Genomic DNA, 20,479 nt, shown 5'->3' with positions numbered 1-20,479 from the left:
GTGCATTGCCATTAAAATAATTACAAGTGTACTCACAAGACTTTGACAACCTTATCCGCTTCCAGGTTGCTCTTCCACTGTGCAGGTCGTTTCCAAACACGTTCAGAAGGAAGAGCTTGGTGGTATTTAACTTTGTAATCGTGAGAAGTATCCACCGATACTGAAAGGTGACTAGCCACGGTGTGCATTGGCCCAAATACTGCAGACAGCACGGCGTCATGACAGCCATTCTAATGAGTCTTGTATTCATTGCTGTGGGCAACGCACAGTCCGCTAGCAGCAATCAGGCGACTTTAAATGCCTTCATAGTGCTTCAGTTTATCACCACTGTCTGAGCTGAATAACAGTTTTTCGCGAATAACCCATCTGGATTTGAGTGACCACACCAAACTACTCTACCGGTCAGGCATTGAAGCACTTTGGTGATTTGAGACCTATTGATTGTGAATGTGCAGTCTTCTTAATTGACTAATCATATTTTCCTACAGTTCAGACAATATGGCATTACATCAACTAATTCCTATCAGCTAAAATATTATGGTAAAGTATTGGTAATGGTTCTGAACTGGGGAATCAGAAAATATTCAAAGTTGGACACTTTCCATCGAGGTAATGATAATTACTTTCATTAAACAACAATTTGCAATTCTTGTTAATTCTCACAGATTTCGTTAACTCCCATGAAAACTTCTGACTACGCCACATTGTATGTGTAGAACGAACAAGAAGGTTATCTATGAGGCAAAAGAACACATTTTAATCCAAACCAATTAATTATTTCTAACTGCCTCGAGGATACCTTAAACTGCATAGCCATCGTGATGTCAAACTGGACAAGCTGATGCAGCAAAGGAACAGTATGAATCACCTCTCCCCACTATATAAGTGGCCTAATTTAATCTGTGGCAATTTGGCACAATTGTCACTTCCTTATTGATAATAACTTTGCTCATTTCTACCAAAATGCACTTAGCCGACAAGCAATGCGAACAACCCAAAAAAATACATCTTCCCTAAAGTGTTATGTGTTTTGTGTTATTTGGGCTACAATTTCTTCGCCGTGTGCCGGCATGAGCCGCGCACGGAACAAGATGGTGGCAAAAAAGGTGGCACACCGCCACATAAACACGCAATGTGACTTCAAGATTTTTATACTGTTTAGTCACATTGGCTAAAAGATTTCATGACCCAGTGCCAACACTGGATTACAACAATAGATGACTTTTATTGACGCATAATAATAAAGTCATGTACACATATAACATTGAAGCCAGAAAACCTTATAGAACTACCATCCGACAAGATTGGGAGGGGGTTAAGATTATAAATGAAATATGATGAACAGAACATCAGTACGCACAAACTGTGGTTTGAAGACTCTCACGTCAACATTTGGGATGACAAGTTCCCTTTCAAACGTATTACCAACTGCCTATATGATGACACTAACACTCACATGCACTCTCGCTCGCACACATAATGGAGAAAGATGCACAGACACAAACATTAACACCGACCAAATATGAACACCCTGCGGGTAGAAAAGCAGTGAGTCATTGAATCTGAAATGACCGGAATAAATATTCCAGCCTCAAAAATGACATGAGAAAATATAAGTATGTTTTTGGAAAAGAATAGAGAACAGTCAATCCAAACATAAGGTGACATTTTGGAGGCATTTGGGAAAAAAAAGGCTATGGTACAGCCGATCGTCATGCTGGCAATGCTTTAGACAACTATGTTGTGGATGTTTGTTCAATATAGTTTAGAAGATAATTGTGTGCCTCCACTTTTGTAAGAAGAGTTTGTGGAAGGTCATTTTCTGTTCCAGCATGATTGTGCCCCAGAGCACAGAGCAAGAGGATGTCTAGATGAAGTTTGGCTTGGAAAAATGAGACAACCCTGACCTCAACCCCATTAAACACCTCTGTAATAAACTACTACAGAGATTGTGAGCCAGGCTCTCTCTCAGGTCCAACCTCTGATCTCACAAATGCTCCTCTGGCTGAACCCCACAAGAGTCCAACAGACACACGCCAACATCTTGTAAAGACATTCTAGAATCGAGGGAGCTCATTTATAGTTGCAAGCAATGAACAAAAACCATCTCTTCTTCCATTAACTCATTCACGACCAGCCCAGTAAAAAAAAATGGATTTTGACGTATTTATCCGTCAATGGTATTGAATGAGTTAAGGAAGAAAAGCCTCAATATTTTTTTACCATAGACATAGTGTATGAACTACTTTTCTGTCGTTCGTTCTTGCTACTGTTATCACTGCCAGTATGATATAAAGCTCTTATTAGCCTCCCTTTTTTTGCTTATCTGCTTGCATTGTATCATATATTTCCTCTTCAAACTCTTCTGCTGATCTCAATTAGGTGCTGGTGGGCAATTATTTGCAAATGCAGCTCCTCGGAATAGAGGTGGTAAGGTGGGGGAAACCAATTAAAACAGTTTAAAAGTGAGCTTCAGTATCATAGCAGGGGTTTTGTTGCTACAACTTGTTTCTTGGTTCCGTTGTGGAAGAAACAGCTGCAAGAAAACAGCATCACATTACGTTTTGAGATCTGAATGTATAGTATATAAAGAAGGTCATGATGCAGTCTCTATTTCAGGATCAGAGCCATCAAGTGAGAGAAGCGGTTTCCTGTAGGTCTCAATAGAGTATTTCAATGTGCCTGGAACTAAGCCTACTTCTCATTTCAAGCAGCTTCCTTTGGTTCCATGACTTACACTCACACTTAACTTAAGAGAATACAGAAACAGGAACAGTTAAAGCTTTAACATGCATTTGCGTGCCCCACATCTGTACATCCATCCTTTCTCTGTACTGCTTATCCTCGCTGGGGTCATAGCTGTGCTGGAGTTTATCCCAGGTGGCTTAAGAAGAGAGGCGGGGTAGACCCTGAACTGGTCGCCAGCCAATTGCAGGGCACATACACATACAACCATTCACACCTAAAGGACAATTTAGAGTCATCAGTGAGGCGACAATGTATGTTTTGGTGCTTTGGAAACGTGAGAAAACTCTACTGACTCCACACAGGAAGGGAACGACCTAAGTACTGTAAGCCAGATGTGTTAACCGGTCTTTAAAACAGTGAGGTCAAACCTGCATAATAACAATAACTGTCAACGTATTGTGTCTGTTCATGTTCCAGTGTCAGTTTAAGGTATTCTACTTTACTGACATTCCAACAATGCACAAGCAAAATGTATTTATAAATAAAAAAAGAAATACTTGAAAATATACTCGTCTTGGATACCAAGCATTTTTAATGTAAAATTGAATGAAATTAGAAAATTAGCAAAATGCACTAATAGTTAAATAAAAAGAAAATAAACACTTGCTTTGGTTTTTCTTCATCTTTTTTTTTAAATTTTATTTATCGAAAACATTTTTTGCTTCACTAGTATTCATAATTTGATCTACACAATCAAAATGTGGTATAAAAAAAAATTAATAAAATTATAGGTTAGAACAAGCACTTTTTGACACTGTAAATTAACATATTGTATCGAACTAGGTAGACTATGTGTTTTCTTGTTCCTGTATGTCTCGCCGTTGACGTGACGGCTTGTGTATGAGTTCATAAACGCAACATTGTGTGTGGTCACAAGTGAGTGTGAGGGAGCACCTGTTTGATGCCAATCACGGGCATATAAAAACTGGCTGTTAATAAACATGACTTTGTTGACTAATACCGCCATAACCCATCGTAGATGTAGATGCTATAATATAGAAGTGTACAGTACATTGCGTTACATCAAACACAAATCGTAACCTGTGTAATGCTAATTTACAGACACGACTGTCTTGATGTCAGAAATGAAATCAGGCATAAGCTAAAACGTGCTTCCGTTTTAAATGTTCGTTCATCACCGTAGCGCTGCCATGAAAAAGTGTTTTGAATGCACCTGGTTGTTATCAAAGGTTGGCCAGGGCACTGTATTACCCACAAAGATTTAATCACCAACCACCCAGATTGCCACTATTGCACATGTGCGTCATGGCCACAGCTTACATTACAGCCGGTGGGAGAAACTAGAGACAAGGCAGGTTTCATAGAAAAGCAAACAAATAAATGTATAAATAAACGACTCATTAACGTGACTAGTCGACAAATCTTGGCAGGCCTACTGTATGTACTCCAAACCATTAGAATCTAAATACAAGCACTGTACGGATACATTAGAAGTAGTAGTATGACAGGTGATGTCTCGACACACACGCCATTCTTCCATCTTTCCTGAATGAATCGGTTTCTTTCATCTCCTTTACCAGGGTACATTTCAAAACCATGAGGTATTTACCTGTGCTATATATTATTAAGCAGGGTTGGAAAGGGAATAGGAACTATATGTATTTATTCAGGTAGAAAAAGACCAGAACTGTGGTGAATGCATTTCATGCCCAGCTGACACATGAACACTACTCATTCAGGCTGCATGGAATATTTTCATGAGGGGATTAAACATTATGAAAAAGCAAGTGGTGACGATGAAGACAGTAGAATGAATGTGGCCTTTGTGCAGCAAAAAGAGCTGGTACTTGCATAGTGGGCAACTGCCAGACTTGCGGAGGAAGGGATTTCTAATGAACTCACAAAAACAAAGAATGTAGATTACATTAAGGAATATTGCCCAAGTGAGCCTCATAGTGAGTGGCCACTTTTGTCTTTCAAGGTCATTTCCATTTTCCATTCTAGTAGGTGTAGTGTACCAATATTTTTGCCTACATAGCGTATGACAAATATACTGAGAAATTAAGTCTTGCCAATTAATCTCACAACACTATCAATATCCAAACTCACAATACGATATTATCACAATACGAACCACGACAGTCATTTTATTGCCATGTCACCCAATTGGCTCAGCCGGACAACGTCTTATGGTCTATATAGTTCGCAATGCTGTGAAGTTGGAGTTGAAGTGGGCAAAAGGTAATGTTTTTTTGACGGAGATGTGCTGCTTAAATCATAAGATGACGGACAGCGATATCATGTCAATTTTAATTTTGCAATATCTCCGTTATTGTTAGATTTCAACTACATTATAAGATTACTCTGAGCCTCTGTATCAGAATTAAGCAGAAAAAAATGGTACTTGTTTTCTGAGTCACACCTCTTTAGGCCCACGTTACATCACTGTGAGTTGAAGATAGGAGCGAGATTTGTTTTGAGTTGTGGCAGCGCCTTGGAGGAAAAGATTATAAGAATAATAATCTTGATATTAGACTCTGCTGAAGTGAGATCATCAGAAATGATGCTTGGCACAATAGCAACAAAATCAAATCAATTCAGCGACTTCAGCACAATTTGACGGCTGTGACCCAACCAATCTGTGTGATTACGTGATCCTCTGTAGATGTGGAGGGAGGGAGCTCAATGTGCAGAGGAGCCAGTAATTATTGTACATTAGTACATCATTCCTCCCATCTCCATCAGGCCTCAACGGCAGGCAGAGGAAGACACCATTGATGACTGAGGCAGCTTTGATTCATGCCTTCAGAAAAGAAGCTTAAAGACGATCAATGCGGTTTTTCCTCCCGACTCAATTAGCTCAGTCCGCTTTAGGAAAAAACTTGAAGAAAAGCATAAATATACAGTACTGACTGGAGGTAAAAGCGAATATAAGCATATTTTGAGGAACACACGCAGCAAGGATAGCTGTGAAGTTCTGTAGTACTGCTGAGAGTGACTACAAACCAAACTATGCAATTGATGTGACAGTTTCGGTTACACGTGGTCATGTCGTTATGTAAATGAACCCTCGTTAGAGAAGTACAAAGAAGCTCATTTACTTCAAGTGGAAACAATTCCATTCCAAGACCGTCAAACAAGGTGAATTTCACATGCAAATATAGCGATTCAATACACGTTCATATCAACTTCTTTATAAATTGGTCAACCTTATTGAACCGCTGTGAGATTAACCTTAATCTTAACCTCACACAAATACTTGTCATTCATAAATTTGAAAAGGGGTTTAACTCACTGACTTTTCTCATCAAACATTGTGATAATACACAATAAAGAAAAAATGAGTAATAGCTTTTGTTATTGACTAGCTTTTATAAGACTTCTGTTTCTGACGCAGTTGAGACCTCAATGTATATTTATTTTGGCTGCAGTTTGCATCGTTCAACTGCAATGCATCGTAGCCAAAGGTGATTCTCATATTCCCAATCTCGGGTTGCTAATTAGGAAAGAATAATATGCAATAAACACTGGAAGGTGAGATAGTATCAATATTACACTTCCTATAACATGGCTCAATCCATGCAACATGGCCACTTTTTTTAAGGTTGAATGTGGTGTTATCGGGAAATCAACCACGACATAATGAATTGTGCCACCAATTGACAAATGTTACCAACTTTGAGCTTCTACGTGAATTAGCAAAACTGATTAGAAAAGGAAAATTACTTCTCATCAAAATCATTTTGGAGACATCTCAGAGGAGAAACCAGGGCAAAGCTTGTATCTGTCATCTCCAGCTGCGGCCTCTATTGTTGATGTTGATGTGCTGTTTACCCCTTTGCAAAGCTGCATATAAATCACTCACCAGACACACTTCAGTCAGCGATAAAGCGCAGAAGGCTGACGAGTACTGATTCTGATTCTACAGTGACCATGCTCCCATTAAACAGATGCAACAAGCAGCACAAAGAGTCTGGAAATGAGCTGATTCAATGCAACATTATGAGGCAAAATCAGAGGCATCCACCACAGCAATTGTAAACATGAATTGACCAGAGTAACAGAACGACGATAAGATGCGATATGGAGGGTAATAGTTCATACACTCTAGGAATGAGTTAAATAGGTCTGCACTCAGTGATGCGATCAAATCCAAGTACTGTATAACGATTTTCACCTTGACACAGAGAAAAATAATGCCCAATTTCAATTCAATAAGAAACACATTAATAAAGGTTCTTGCCATTTTGAAGGCACTATTTTTGTTAAAGCTCTTTTAAAAGTGCCCTGCGACCTGCTGGCAACCAATCTAAGGGGTACCCCACCTCTTGCCTGAAGTCAGCTGGGATAGGCTCCAGCTCACCTTAGTGAGATCGATAATATACAGTACAGAACACGGATGGATTCATCTTGTAACAGACCTCAGGGCATCATGGCGATATATCCCTTGTTCATCATTGTCTAGCGTCCCCTCTCCTATGATAAACTCTACGCCTCATTTTCATTCTCTTGGTCTCCAATGGAGCCTGAAGTGGCTTATGTGAAACCCCACACAGCATTCTTCACCCTAGTCTTTGGATTTCTCCTGGCTTTGCTTAGCAACGACAAAAAAAAGTCCCAGGATAAACACACCACCGACCTACCCAATGTTTGTTTCTCCACAATATCAATGACACATCGGAGGATGATGGTTTGGGAAGCAGCTCTGATTAGACTGAATAAAGTCGAAAATCACACATGCATTCAATGCGACATGATGGATGTTCTGCACAAAGCAGCATGCCATCTGTGCTTCAAGCATATTACGCCGCGGGCTGTGCGACATCATTTTCTGCTGCAGTTTGATCAACTTAATGGCAAGAAAACAGAAAAGTAGAAATCACATTAGGACATTAAAGGTCATTTAGAAGTTGGATGACTAAAAGCAAAGATCCAATATCTGTGCAGCCCGGATCCATTAAAAATTTGAGAATCTAGGGCACATAAATCACCATTCGCACAACATATGCGTTATCACACCTTGTAGGGGCTTGTAACTGAACAGAACTTTGTCGTTGGTGTGGCGCAAGTGTGCCTTCACCACTGTGTGGATTTTTAGAAACCAAGCCAGAAAAAAACCTTGCTGCTTTTGGCAGCAGCATCACTGATCCGCCATGCTCTGGGTGTCTGTGCTCTCAGTTTGTTGTTAAATTTTCCGCATCATACTTAAAAGTTTATCAGTTTGTCCTTCTGTGCTACAACAGGGAAATGCTAAATTTCTTGGTGTTCTAATCAAGTTTCCATGATGCCGAAACTGAAACAGATCATCCAAGAGTGTGATCAGCCAATAGCAATCACATAGGTATAAAATTTTTAAATAAAAAAAAAAAAAAAATTAGGGCTACAATTACCATTTTTTTTCATAAACTGATTGATCAGATTTTAAATAAGATCACATTTGTTCAAGTATGTCTCCATTAATCAAAAACAGTCATTGCTTCCAATTGCCCTTTCCAAATACCCACCCTACAAACTGCAGTCATTATTGAAGTGTACACGTAGTGAAAGGGCACATAGCTTTAGATAGCCGATGGATAGTCGGGGTTTGTGCGCACATTTTTGCTCTTGTCCGCTTCAGCCGGTGGAATTGGTGAATCAATCACTGTATTTTAGATTTTGTGGAGGTGATCACATGAGCGCACCTTTTGATGTCAATAAATCTAAAATATTGTGCAGAACGCTTTGGAAGGTTGAAGTGGACAAGAGTATAATAATGTGCATTTGCATTTTGGTAGCAATCAGTCGCCGTTTGAGACAACAGAACTGACAAAGTGAGCAATATTACAACGCTTGCCTCGCTGCTGTGACGTAGACGCTGAGAACGCAAAAAATAACAAACTGAGCTCCAGACAGTTTGTCGTGAATCTCATCACAAAAAAGAACTTAAATCACTAAAGGGGGGTGGATTTTAACAGTGCGACTTGGAGCTCCCAAGTGCCAATTTCCTCCCAGCTAAATGGAAGAGTTAATTTACGGACATTTGAACTTTGACGATATCATCAATTCAGCATTCACAATTTATAACAGAACAGCACTATCTATTACTACAGGTTTCTGTAAAAGACAAGACGTTAACAAGGGGCCAGGGACTGTTTAGATATAATGTGTTTCTGACTATTTCATTTAACACCCTTCATATGCCCTATAAAATACATTGAAATAAAATCGATGAAATTGCTTGCACCACTAACGATGTTCACTACACAATGAAAACCTCCTACTGTACACTTTTATAGCGTCAATGGGTCTGGAATAAACATGAGTGTTATCACACTGCCATAATACATAGTTTCCAAATTAGCTTAATGATCTGCCTCAAATAGTTGCATTAGTTCAAAGGGAAAAAACGGGCAACCTTTTATCTGTGGAGCAAGCAATAGAGACAACAAGAGAGACATTAGGGGCTCGTTCACAAATCTTAACTCGTTCCTCGTACACAACTATGAGAGTGGGTGTGTTCGGAGAGGAGTTTTTGGTGCACTCTGAACAACCTAAGGAAAAATGTATGCAACGAACTGAGTATCCGTTAGGTCGGCGTGAACTAGTGCATGCTCGGAGCATATTTCCGAATGTGCCCGAAATTGGGAGTCATTAGGACACAAAACACCGCTGGAATTAATGCCGCATTTCACATAACATCAGCCCATTCGTTTGTGAGCTGTGGGAGGACGCAAAACCATTGGCTCAGTATCACTGCTGCTGGGCAAAAAAAAAAATCAATGTACCGCTTACCCTCTCCGCTCTGTGTAGTCTGAGCAATTTTACTTAAGTGACAAATAACCGATAGTAAGTAATAGGTAACGTGACAAGGAACCTGACTCTGTCTGAAATAAAATGAAGGCAGGAAAAGGAGGGGAAGTCAAAAGAACAAATCTCTGATTGACACAATTTTACAATATGTTTTGCTGACAGTGAAGTGCAACTAAAAACAAAAGCAGTTCAGGTCACAGACAAGTCCCCATTTTGAATCACCCCGCTATGTCGGAATAGACATTCCAAATAGAGGTTAAAAAAAAAAAAATTTAAAAAAAGGTGTGAGGGAGATATTTTTCCTTTTAGAACATCTTTACCAGCTAAACCTACACATGGTTACAATTTCATGAATGCCTAAGGCACGGGTGTCAAACACATTTTTTCAGAGGCCACATTATAGTTGCGTTTTCCCTCAGAGGGCCTTTATGACAATGAAACCATATAAATATTTAATCACCTACTCATTTTATTACATATACAGTACACGACAAATTGATGAATAACTAATTTTGAAATCAGAAGGAAAGGATCATTTGTTAAACTATTGGTCACGTTACTGTAATAAGAAAATGCTTACAAAGGCTTAATATTATTATTACATATGACATGTTGAAATTTTGGTACAGATTTGAGCAAGCATAGTGGAAGTTGACATGCTTGAATTGCTTTCGCAGGCCACATAAAATGATGTGATGAGCCACATCTGTCACCCGGGCCGCGAGTTTGACACCCATGGGTTAAGGGCACAACAAAATCAACAACTGCCAGTTCAACAGCACAATACACATGTGAAATAACTTGCTTACTATTACCTCCCACACAAAAAAGATTCTGGATAAAAATACAAGACATGGAATTTGATTCATGGTTTAATTTTCTGATAGTAAAAGTAATCGAGCTCTCAAATGTGAAACCAGACACTCATTTCCAGCTTCTGATTTGGAACTGCAGGACAGTGAAACCGACATAAATCCCAAGAGTAGGGACAAAAACTGGGGAAAAGTCTTTCTAATGTGCCACGTCATCATCCTGGAATGAGACTTAGGACTTCAAACATAAAGTATTTGATCTCTAACATTTTTTTAAGGGACAGGGAAAAATACTCCTGCTGAAATTGCTGAAAGTGTTCACAAGAGCAGAACATTTCAAAATCTTATATTCTGTGAGGATTGTATTTTGTAATTTGTGCCTTCTGGCTAGAGATGTGAAATGAAAATACTTTTGACCACCAGGCTAACAATTTGATAAAGAGTTCTAAATCAACAAATTTGCTCAAATGATATTTAATTAGTTTATTATTAAAATTATCAATGATGCTGATCGTGTTAATGATTTCTCACCCCAAAAAAATTACATTGATTTAACAAAGTACAAAACGTAAATATCATGAGGCAACATTGCAAAACATTATTTTTGTAAATCTAAGTCTTTACACTTTCAAATGAGCACTTCTACAACATTCCTAGGAAATCACAATGTCCCATCACTGATAAGCTCTTTTTAGGGCATGACCTTGGGTTACTCACTATGTCTTTGGGGGCTAAAGTCTAAACGAGGGTCAACTCTTGTTTAGACTGACTCAATAGTCCAAATAGTCTACTCAGTTGGACAGTTTCTCTTCAGCAGCTTCAAAACATGATGTCACCACAATTAATTTCACACAATCACTGGAAATAATTAACCTGTTACTATGCAGAATATTGTCATATATTGTCTTTGTGATGCAATAGAATCCCAAAGCAAAGCACATGATGGTTTCTGGACTACTATACAGACAACGTTATTTATTTTCCAATCAATTTAAATCAACAAAGAGTCAATGTTACGACAATAGACAAAAGCCTGGCAATTAGGTGTAGCCCACAAACCAACATTCAGACGGTGCGCAGACACTCGCAAGCCTTCGCCGCTCAGGGAGATGCCATCTTAAATGCCTCAGTCTTATCATGAAGAACACGAATAAATCATTAAAAGAAGAATTGGTGCAGATGAAATAATATTAAGATCATAAAAAATATATTTTTGGTGAGTGTCCAGTTGAATTTTCAACACTTAATGGTGACTTGCCATTCAGACAGAAGCTCAAAGCTCCAACTCTGCATCCTTAGTATGAGCTACAAGGTCATCACTGGAATTAACTAAGAATTAATAGAGATCCAAATTCCTATCTGAATCGTGACCTAATTGTACCTCTTCATTAATTGTATGTATCTCAGCTGGCTAATTGGACATCCACAAATGACATGACCTGATTTCCACTACACAGACTCTTTCTATTGACAGTGGCCCCCAAGGGAAACCCCAACTAATTGCTGAGATTTTTGTGTTCCTTTTGTCTCATGGTGGCCACTTAATTATTCTTTGAAAGGAAGAAAAATGGCGATTGTGGTTGAAAGTAGGAAGACAGGATCAAAGTCATCCAAGTCAACTGTGATGGGATTAGGAAAACGAAGAGGAGGCAAGCAGCGATTATCCAAGCCCTTTGTGAGAAAAATTCTTGCAGGCAGCACCCGAAAAAATCTTAGTTTGGGAAATTACCCGGCTGAATGACTGACAATGACCTGGTTGAGATGAGATATCATCATGTTAGTATTCCCACTGTGGCTCCACCAGTCCGGAGCCATCACTCTCAATACCCACAGCCGCATGAGGCTAACATTTATCAAGGGACCAAGACAGGTTTGAGATTGTTTATACAGTACAACATATGTCTGACGTAAACACATCCAAACCAGATACAACTCCACCACCTGAACATTAGCTCAGTCCTTATTGCTTTTAGAACTAGTTCTTATATTATACTATTGTTATTATGGATTTCCAGGACCTCTCACTATATTAGCTGTACTTCATCTGCAATCACCAGAAAGATTAAGTACAACTGCACAATGCAAAGAGAGATCATACCATATCAATAGTTATATCAACAGATTTAACCAGAACAAAAAAAATGAAACTGGCCTTTCCTTCAAACATTAAGAAAGGCATCTGACAGTTTTTGTCAAGGTTTAAAGTGGTTGATAATACATGTTTTGATCCATTTGTTTATTGGAATTAATGACATAATCATTAACATGGTTGCATGCAGCGTGATCATCTAGAACTGCCGACCAGTTTTCAAATTGTCCTTGAAAAGGCAGCATGTTTATTACAGCTCTTGAATCTTATTATGGAGGCAGCTGTGTATATTATGTTTGTGTATTAGGATTGTGTCTCCAAAATTGCAAAGTTTTTATAACCAGTAGAGAATCAACAAACTGTTATGGTTGTATTTTCTAATACTTGCTATGCCAAACCAAAGACTTAAGTGACCGACATTAAGAGACTTTATCTGTGGACCGATCAAGAAAAAAAGAAAGGAGAACTAAGCACACTTCAATTAACCCTCAACCTTCCAATAAGATACATCACAGAGGTAACTTTTGACATGTCTTTTATATTTACATTTGACCTCTGCATTTTAAACTATTTCTAAGCGTGGGATTCAGGCCTGGCTTCCTTTGGTATCAAGGTTGCATACTTAACCACAAGGCCATCGCAGGCCCTCAAAACAAAGTTGGCTCATTTTGATACTAGTGGATACTGGAAACTACTGGGTGCCACCACCCCAACCTGATGACATCAGTCTACTCTTCAAGTCAGCAGCAGTCTTCTCAGGTTACCTCCAGCAGGCACTCACAGTGCCTGTCAGCCCACTGCATCACTCTGCAGCAGCACTTGCAATCTGCAACCCGCACACAGAAAAACAAACCTGGCTCCATCTTTGAAACTAGATCCTGTCTAATATTGGTGTCTAATTTTGGTCCTTTCAGAAAACTTGCAATTGTAACAAAGACCGCTATAGTGAGGTGCTTTCTTAAAATTCAGTGAGGACAACTGACAAATAATGCAATGCCAAATCAGGCAAATCTATTTTTAATGTAATAAGGCTTATAGATCACACACAATGATTAAGTGTTAACGCTGCTAACCAATAGGATAACAACTTGCACTGAGGCAAGAGTGAACACGCATCCATAGTGGATAGTTGAGAAATGTCTGGATGGCATAATGAAGTTGTTAAACATTTGGTTATCAGAAGGTAAAGAAGAGCTCAAATTACCACGTAGAAGCAAATCCCTTTTTCAATAAAACCTTGTACCAATATTATGTACTGTTTCCAGGACAATAAATGCAGTGTAAGTACAGTAAATCTTGTGTGATCCACCACAGTAAAAAATACACCAGAAGGTCAAAAGCAGACTAAGTCAAAAGCCCTTTTCCATACGAGTAGGGGGACAATTACAGGCAGAAGCGACAAGAACAGGTGAAAGTCTATTTTTTTTTTCTAACAGCCGTCTATCGTGTAATCTGGTGCTAATTTTAGGCAGCATGGTGCAGACAAAAGAAGGGTGCCTCGAGGTGTCTGACGCTCGTCTGGATTCCAGCCATCCCACAATCCACCTGCCCGCACTCTCCCATCGTCCCGGCCGGCCATACTCACCCAATACACCGGAGCCGGAGCTTTGCGGCGGGTTAGCGGCCATCTCCGGCCTCTCCGCATCTGCCTGCTGCGTTCGGTGTCGGTGGCGGCCGCTTTCGGATCCGTCGCCAGCCGCTGTGGCACCAACACCGCCGCCGGCGGCGGCCGCCACCGAGGCTGCGGCGCCTTGCGTCCCCGCGTCGGGCATGCTCTCTATCCGCGAGGAGCGACGCGTGCTGAGGGGGTTCTTCTGGCGTTCGAGCAGGGCTGTCGCATCTCAGGGTGAGGGCAGAGCATGGGAACGGCGCGGCGGTGGAGTTGAGGGTGCAAAGAGTGTGAAAGTGACGTGAAGGTTGTCTGTGATAGTGCAGCAGTGTGGTGGTGGAACAAGATGCGTGCGTGGTTCGATGGAGAGCGACCTCGCGATGACTACAGGGGCGGGACAAAAGGAAGGGGGGATGGGAGGGGAGCGGACGACATGGGGCTGGGCCACACACACCTTGAGGACAATTGACCAAATTAGCAGTATGTTGCCATGATCTGCCGACAAGAAATCAAAGGTCATACACTACTAAATATATACATCGCTCACATTCACGAGGGCTAATGCAGTTATCAATTAGGTGGATGCATGTACAGTAAATATGCCTACAACAGAGAGGTGCAAAAGTAGGTATGAAGTTGTTACTGTGAAAACAAACAATAGCTTTATTAACTGTTCACTACTAAAATAAATAACAGACTTAAGTACAATTTCATCGGCTTAAATTGTTGGCATTGAGCATTCATTTTGAACATACAATTTTTTTTCTAAGCCATATTTCTGAGTAATGCAATCCATCCAATATCGAAGCCACATCTCATCGCAAGGGTCGTGGGGAAGCTGGAGCCTATCCCAGCTTTCTCCGGACAGTAGGCGGGGGACACCCTGAACTGGTTGCCAGTCAATCGCAGGGCACACAGAGATGAACAACCATCCGCTCTCAAACTCATAACCAGGGGCAATTTAGAGTGTTCAATCGACCTGCCATGCATGTTTTTGGAATGTGGGAGGAAACCGGAGTACCCGGAGAAAACCCACATAGGCACGGGGAGAACATGCAAACTCCACACAGGAAGGCCGGACCCGGACTCGAACCCACGACCTCTGCACTGTGAGGCCATCGTGCTAACCAGTCGAATAGCTTTACACATCATATTTGTGGAGGCAATCACAGAGTTTTAAAAAAAAGATAACCGATCTCAGATCCGATCAGAAGATATACCAGTTTATTAACTCTATTTAAACAACTTGGTTATTTACTGTGTTCACGGGAGATTGGGACCTGCCTGGCTCCTAAACAGCCAAAATTTGCATTTAATTGACCAGTGTTGGAGTGGGCGCATCAGGGAACTTCTGTCATTCGAAAGCGGCGAAACCGGAAGTCCATCGTCAGTTGTCATTATTTCATGCTAGCACAGTCCATCAGTATGTCACTCCATAATCGTTATTTTTAATGTGCTTCATTACTTGCTAAGTAACATTTCGTCACTGATATTCGTGGATCGTCGGTAAAAATCAGTTTACAAGGGTAACGGCACACAATTGTATTCATTTAGAAACAGCTTGAACCACTTTATACAATTAAAAAAAAAGAAAAGAAAGAAAATTATGCTATTACTGCTGCTCCTCGTCCCCAAAATGCCTCTTGTTTTTTTTTTTCCTCGGGTTCGTGGCGGTCCGGGGCACTGTAGGAAATGGCTTCCGTCTGCACTTATTACATCAGTGTTCCAAAGTTACCGTCACTAGTCAGTCCACCAGCAAAAACAAGTGTCCATCAGTGATGGACTGACAAATATTCTGTCGGTACTGACGGACAGGTGCCCCACCTCTGTATCGCAAGTTCATTATAATGAATGTGGGAAAAAAATATTAACAATCAAAGCCTAAAAATTTCCAACGATAGTAATAATAATTTAATCTATACAGCAAATGGGGAGGGGGGGGGAAACCAACAATTCCCCGCATTCCAAAAAAAACCCTGAATGATTTAAAACTACTGAGATCATTTTGTAAAAAATAACCCAATTCTATAGGCTGAGAAACCTTTAACTATTATAAATGGCAGTGCAGAACGTCCTTGGAGTGAAGATTATTTGCTGTAATTAATGCAATTAATTGATCGCTAAGCAAATTTTGACATTACAACCAATCACTGATTTAGCATGAAATGCAAAATATTTGCCATTTCAATCCAGCCTATCAAATCTGCGTATCATGAAATATTGATACACTTACAGTAATTTACAGGTGTGAATTATGTCATTTATGTATACATACACGTGTATACAGATTATCGTACCTAATTTCTTTTAACTTCCCTTTTCTACTCTTTTCTTAATTTCTTTTTTACTGGTCACAGCCAGTAACAGAGCACCCATACTCTCAAGTTTAATGTGTTGATGCCTTACAATAAACGAATGAGCATAAAGATTTATACATTCCTGTCGTTTGGTTTTACGGTCCAATACACTTTGACATAGAGCTCTTCATTGTTACAATTTCATCGCATGCTTCTCATGAAGTAATAACCCTCATCAGGTTTCTTTTAAATGTAATGTATTTGACAACACAGCAAAAAGGAAAGATTTATTACATTGAATTTGGTTAAATTATTTGCCATAGTTATTTGTAAAGAAATATGAGCAAAGGAAAAAAATAAAGACGGTAAATAATGAAGAACTAAAGGAATAATCTTCCAAATAAATTGACTATGCGTCTTTAGGCATGCTCTTTTCAAGTGGCTATATCCTGGTGAAATGTATGACTTTTGGAAAAACCTGCTCAATAGATACCTTGTAAGAAGAAGAAGTAAAACAAATCACCTCTCAACACTAGTTTCACAAAATAAAAAGAAAAAAAACCTCACAAAATCTGATGGGCAATTCTATCATAACAGGACACATGAACAGGTTTCAACGAACGAAATGTCAGCAATTTTGACCATTTCAGGTGAATTCCAGGGGTTGTACAATCATGAACTCCAACAAGGGAATTTTCCCAAATGGGCCCCAATCTGCAGGTACCCTAGACCGATAGAGGGAAGCTAAAATTCGAAGATTTTTTTTTTATCATCTTGACAAACAAATTTATTTTCAATCAATACTAGTAAATTCATTTGTTAATTTAGTAGAAGACACTTATGACTAGTACTACTTCAAAACACAAAGACCTTCAGCAACACTTCTGTTAAGTATGTCGATCATTAGAACCAGAGTAAAAATTCAAATGCCACTTTACTTATGAAAGATTCACTTCAATATGTATCAACTTTAAAACTTAACTACTGCTGTATTTGTCATGGATGACATACATTATTCTTGTATAAAGATGAAATATATGAGGGTTAGTAGAAGAGGGAGCGTACTGTCATGTTTGTTCACGTTGAAAAGCTGGGTACCTTCTAAATAGCCTAATATAACCCAAGAGACAAGTTGACACCTTATGTCAACTTCTACTTCAAAACGAACCATATTGCTGGTTATGTGGCGGTCAGCTGATGATTTGTATGTTCTGTTCAAATGTTTGTGTAACATTATGATTTAATATTGGTTGGAGACAAGGGCGTTTGATCCGATGCTGATCAACAGCTGTTTCATAACAGCTGTCTTGCTTTTAACACACAAAGGGCAGCTATAAATGATTGAGACCCCAGTTAAGATTGCTCCTCCTGGATCTTAGGCCATGTAAATTTGGTGTGTACATTATGTACGCACTCGTTGCTGTCTTTTATAGCGCAGCCATGTATGCAAGCCTTTGACCCTTGCATGGCTCGAAACGCCTTTTTTTTTTTTTGATTGGTGAGCAGTTTTTTCCCCCCTTACTCATTCACTTTTTTTAACTGACAGTTTGATTGAACCCTGCTGTATGTCCCACTCACCAGTGGAACCACTGGTGGCATAGCAAATAATAGTCTCATACAAGCATGAAACAACAACAATAACGAACAATATAAAGGCAATATAGACAACTAGGTGTAACCATCACAGGGAAAGTGATGGCTTAAGCATCAAAATGACTGCATACTTTGGCTGGTTGCCAGTGAAAACCTGAATTTCTGTTCATACTATTGTAGTGGAGTGAGGAGATTTTTGCTCCTAAAATCAGGAATCAAGTATTTCAACTAAAAATGCTTATCTGCATTACGGTATTTAATATTTGACAATTCCATAATGACTGCAGACAACAATACAATTTCAATTTCACACCAAATGTTGAGGACAAAAAGATGTGAGCTGAAACCAAACGTCTCACAATAATCAGAAAAGCTGCGAGACCCACTGGGAGTGTCACCAGCTACCAGTAGGTCAACAAACAAATTGCTGCCAGAGATCCTGGTAAAAACAAACAGTTTTTAGAATGTTTTTTGAGCTGTTCTTGCTGTAACCTGCAAGTGCTTGGTCTTCTTTTCCAAGTAAACATCGATCTGATCCCCTTATCCTTGAATAGAAATAACCATATTCACCAAACAAATTAAATAAAGATTACTAAAATTAATAATAAATAATCGCATAATTTAGATTATTCTTTTTTTGTCATTGTTTGTTTAATTTGTTGTTACAGTTTTTACTTTGTTGTTGTTTTTATGCATTTACCCCGGTAAAAAGACGAGAATCCCGAGCAGCACGGAATGAATTTAAAGACGCACAGTAGGCGGGATTTATATTAGATTGACAGGTTTTTCAACAAATGAACCTTCAGATTGAGACTATCGAAGGATATTAACCAATCAAAATCAGCTAGGAAGCTGCAGACCTCAGAACATCGGGTCAAAATGTGCATGGAGTTTTTGTGATTTCTATTCGTGACATTAATAAATATTAGAATTTTCGTAAATGCCTTGTTGTGAAGGCCGCCGTCGTTTTACAACGACATAATGTCATGGAATAAATTCTACGGGAAGCGAAAAGTAACAGTTTTATGTTAGTTTCTTTAAAATCATGATGCTACTATCGTCTGTTCATCTTGGAGTGAGGGCAGCAACAGTCCATTTCAAGTCGAGGTTTGTTGTTGACATAAAATTTTTGTCAATATCACACGTGGAAGAAGATCATGTTTATTAACAATCATAACGTGATGATTAACCTACCCAATACCCAATTCAGAATTTACAAAATTAATTTGGAAAACATTTTTTTTAAAGAAACATTGGTAGTACATTTACATTTTAACCAAACAATACCTAAATCGTGTAAAACATAAGTATAAGTATTTATTTATGTATTCATTTATGGAATTAACTTTAGTTTTAATTAAAGTAGATTACAAAAAAATAAAATTACAGGTACAGTTTACCACTCTTATGGCCCATATTTTAAATTTAATATGGTTGTTCTCGTTTGTCTTATGGAATCACATGACATTTTTTACATTATTCCTTATTATAGCAGATGGATTCCAGTCTTCAGGCACCTGAGCTCCTTCAATGGAGTCACTCCTACACTGATTGATGCTGAAACTATCTTTGCATTATCATCAGGCCATGGCAAGTGTGGAGTTGCCGTGGTACGAATCAGTGGCCCCGCATCCGCTACAGCCCTCAGTTGTATGGCGGGTCTCACACGCAACCTGACTGTTCCTCGCAGCGCATTGTTAAGGAACATTACACATGCCCAGTCAAAAGAGGTGCTGGACCGTGGGCTTGTCCTCTGGTTTCCAGGTGCTTAAAAACCTTACATTACACACACATTTGATTTTGATTCCTTTTTTGATGATTTCTCCCTTTTCACATCCACACTCACACCTATGCTCTCTCACATCCTAAAGCATGAGTGTATATTTAATTGAAGACTCTAAATTGTTCATAGGTGTGAATGGTTGTTTGTCAATGTGTCCCTGTTAGCAATGCTCTAGCTCCCTGACCCATGAACCTGTTGAGAAAAAGTGCCCAAAAAATTGGTTAATGTTGTTGTTTCCATGACATTTTCCCTTGTTATTTCCAAAGTATTTTGTAAAACCAGACATTATTGTCTGACTATTGTGTCTTTTTTATTTTACCAGCTCCTCACAGTTTCACAGGAGAGGACAGTGTTGAGTTTCACATCCACGGAGGTCCTGCCGTTACTGCTGCTGTCCTTCAGGCTCTTGGTAGCTTTTTATTTGGACTCTTTTTTTATTAGAATACATTTATTCAGTGTTGTACTATAGCATATATGCAATTATCGTAGTATTGTATGGTCATGTTGCATCCTCAAGCTTGAAAAGCAAAGTAACCAGGAAAAAAATGGAAATGTGTTGTTGCACTTACATCTTTGTGCCTTTAGAGAGCAGTGTTGTATAAACCTGCAGGGTGGCCTATAGCAGAAGTAAAAAAACATACATTCCAAAGCTTTCTACAATATACTATATATTTTCAAATGGCTTTAAAAAAGAAATCTACAAATTTGAAAGACAATAAAATATGCATGTAAACATGTAATATTTTGCTGCATTTAAAGGCCATAGTTTTAGTTGAACAGTTTTGCTCTTCCTTGATA

General features: G+C 39.1%; 2 protein-coding genes across 3 annotated transcripts in view; one reads left to right on the top strand and one right to left on the bottom strand.

Moving 5' to 3' along the window:
* ano8b (anoctamin 8b) overlaps positions 1-14,365 on the bottom strand; it is a 35,335-nt gene extending 20,970 nt beyond the window's left edge. The window contains exon 1 of the mRNA XM_088312285.1: positions 13,985-14,365. Coding sequence (XP_088168411.1) covers positions 13,985-14,171 — 187 coding nt within the window. The 5' untranslated portion in view covers positions 14,172-14,365. The remainder of the gene's footprint in view (positions 1-13,984) is intronic.
* A 4,399-nt stretch (positions 14,366-18,764) lies between these two features.
* The window catches only part of gtpbp3 (GTP binding protein 3, mitochondrial), a 19,127-nt gene continuing 17,412 nt past the window's right edge, over positions 18,765-20,479 (top strand). The window contains exons 1-3 of one of the 2 annotated variants that reach the window (XM_088314213.1): positions 18,765-19,005; positions 19,483-19,662; positions 20,004-20,090. In XM_088314213.1, coding sequence (XP_088170339.1) covers positions 19,551-19,662; positions 20,004-20,090 — 199 coding nt within the window. In that variant the 5' untranslated portion in view covers positions 18,765-19,005; positions 19,483-19,550. Of the gene's footprint in view, positions 19,006-19,390; positions 19,663-20,003; positions 20,091-20,479 lie in introns of both variants that reach the window. The other variant, XM_088314212.1, reaches the window with a different exon arrangement.

This window comes from Idiotropiscis lumnitzeri, chromosome 13, assembly GCF_059441095.1.
Source record: "Idiotropiscis lumnitzeri isolate Australia: NSW breed Sydney's pygmy pipehorse chromosome 13, RoL_Ilum_1.0, whole genome shotgun sequence".
Lineage (NCBI taxonomy): Eukaryota > Metazoa > Chordata > Actinopteri > Syngnathiformes > Syngnathidae > Idiotropiscis > Idiotropiscis lumnitzeri.
This window is presented reverse-complemented; position numbering and strand designations above follow the sequence as displayed.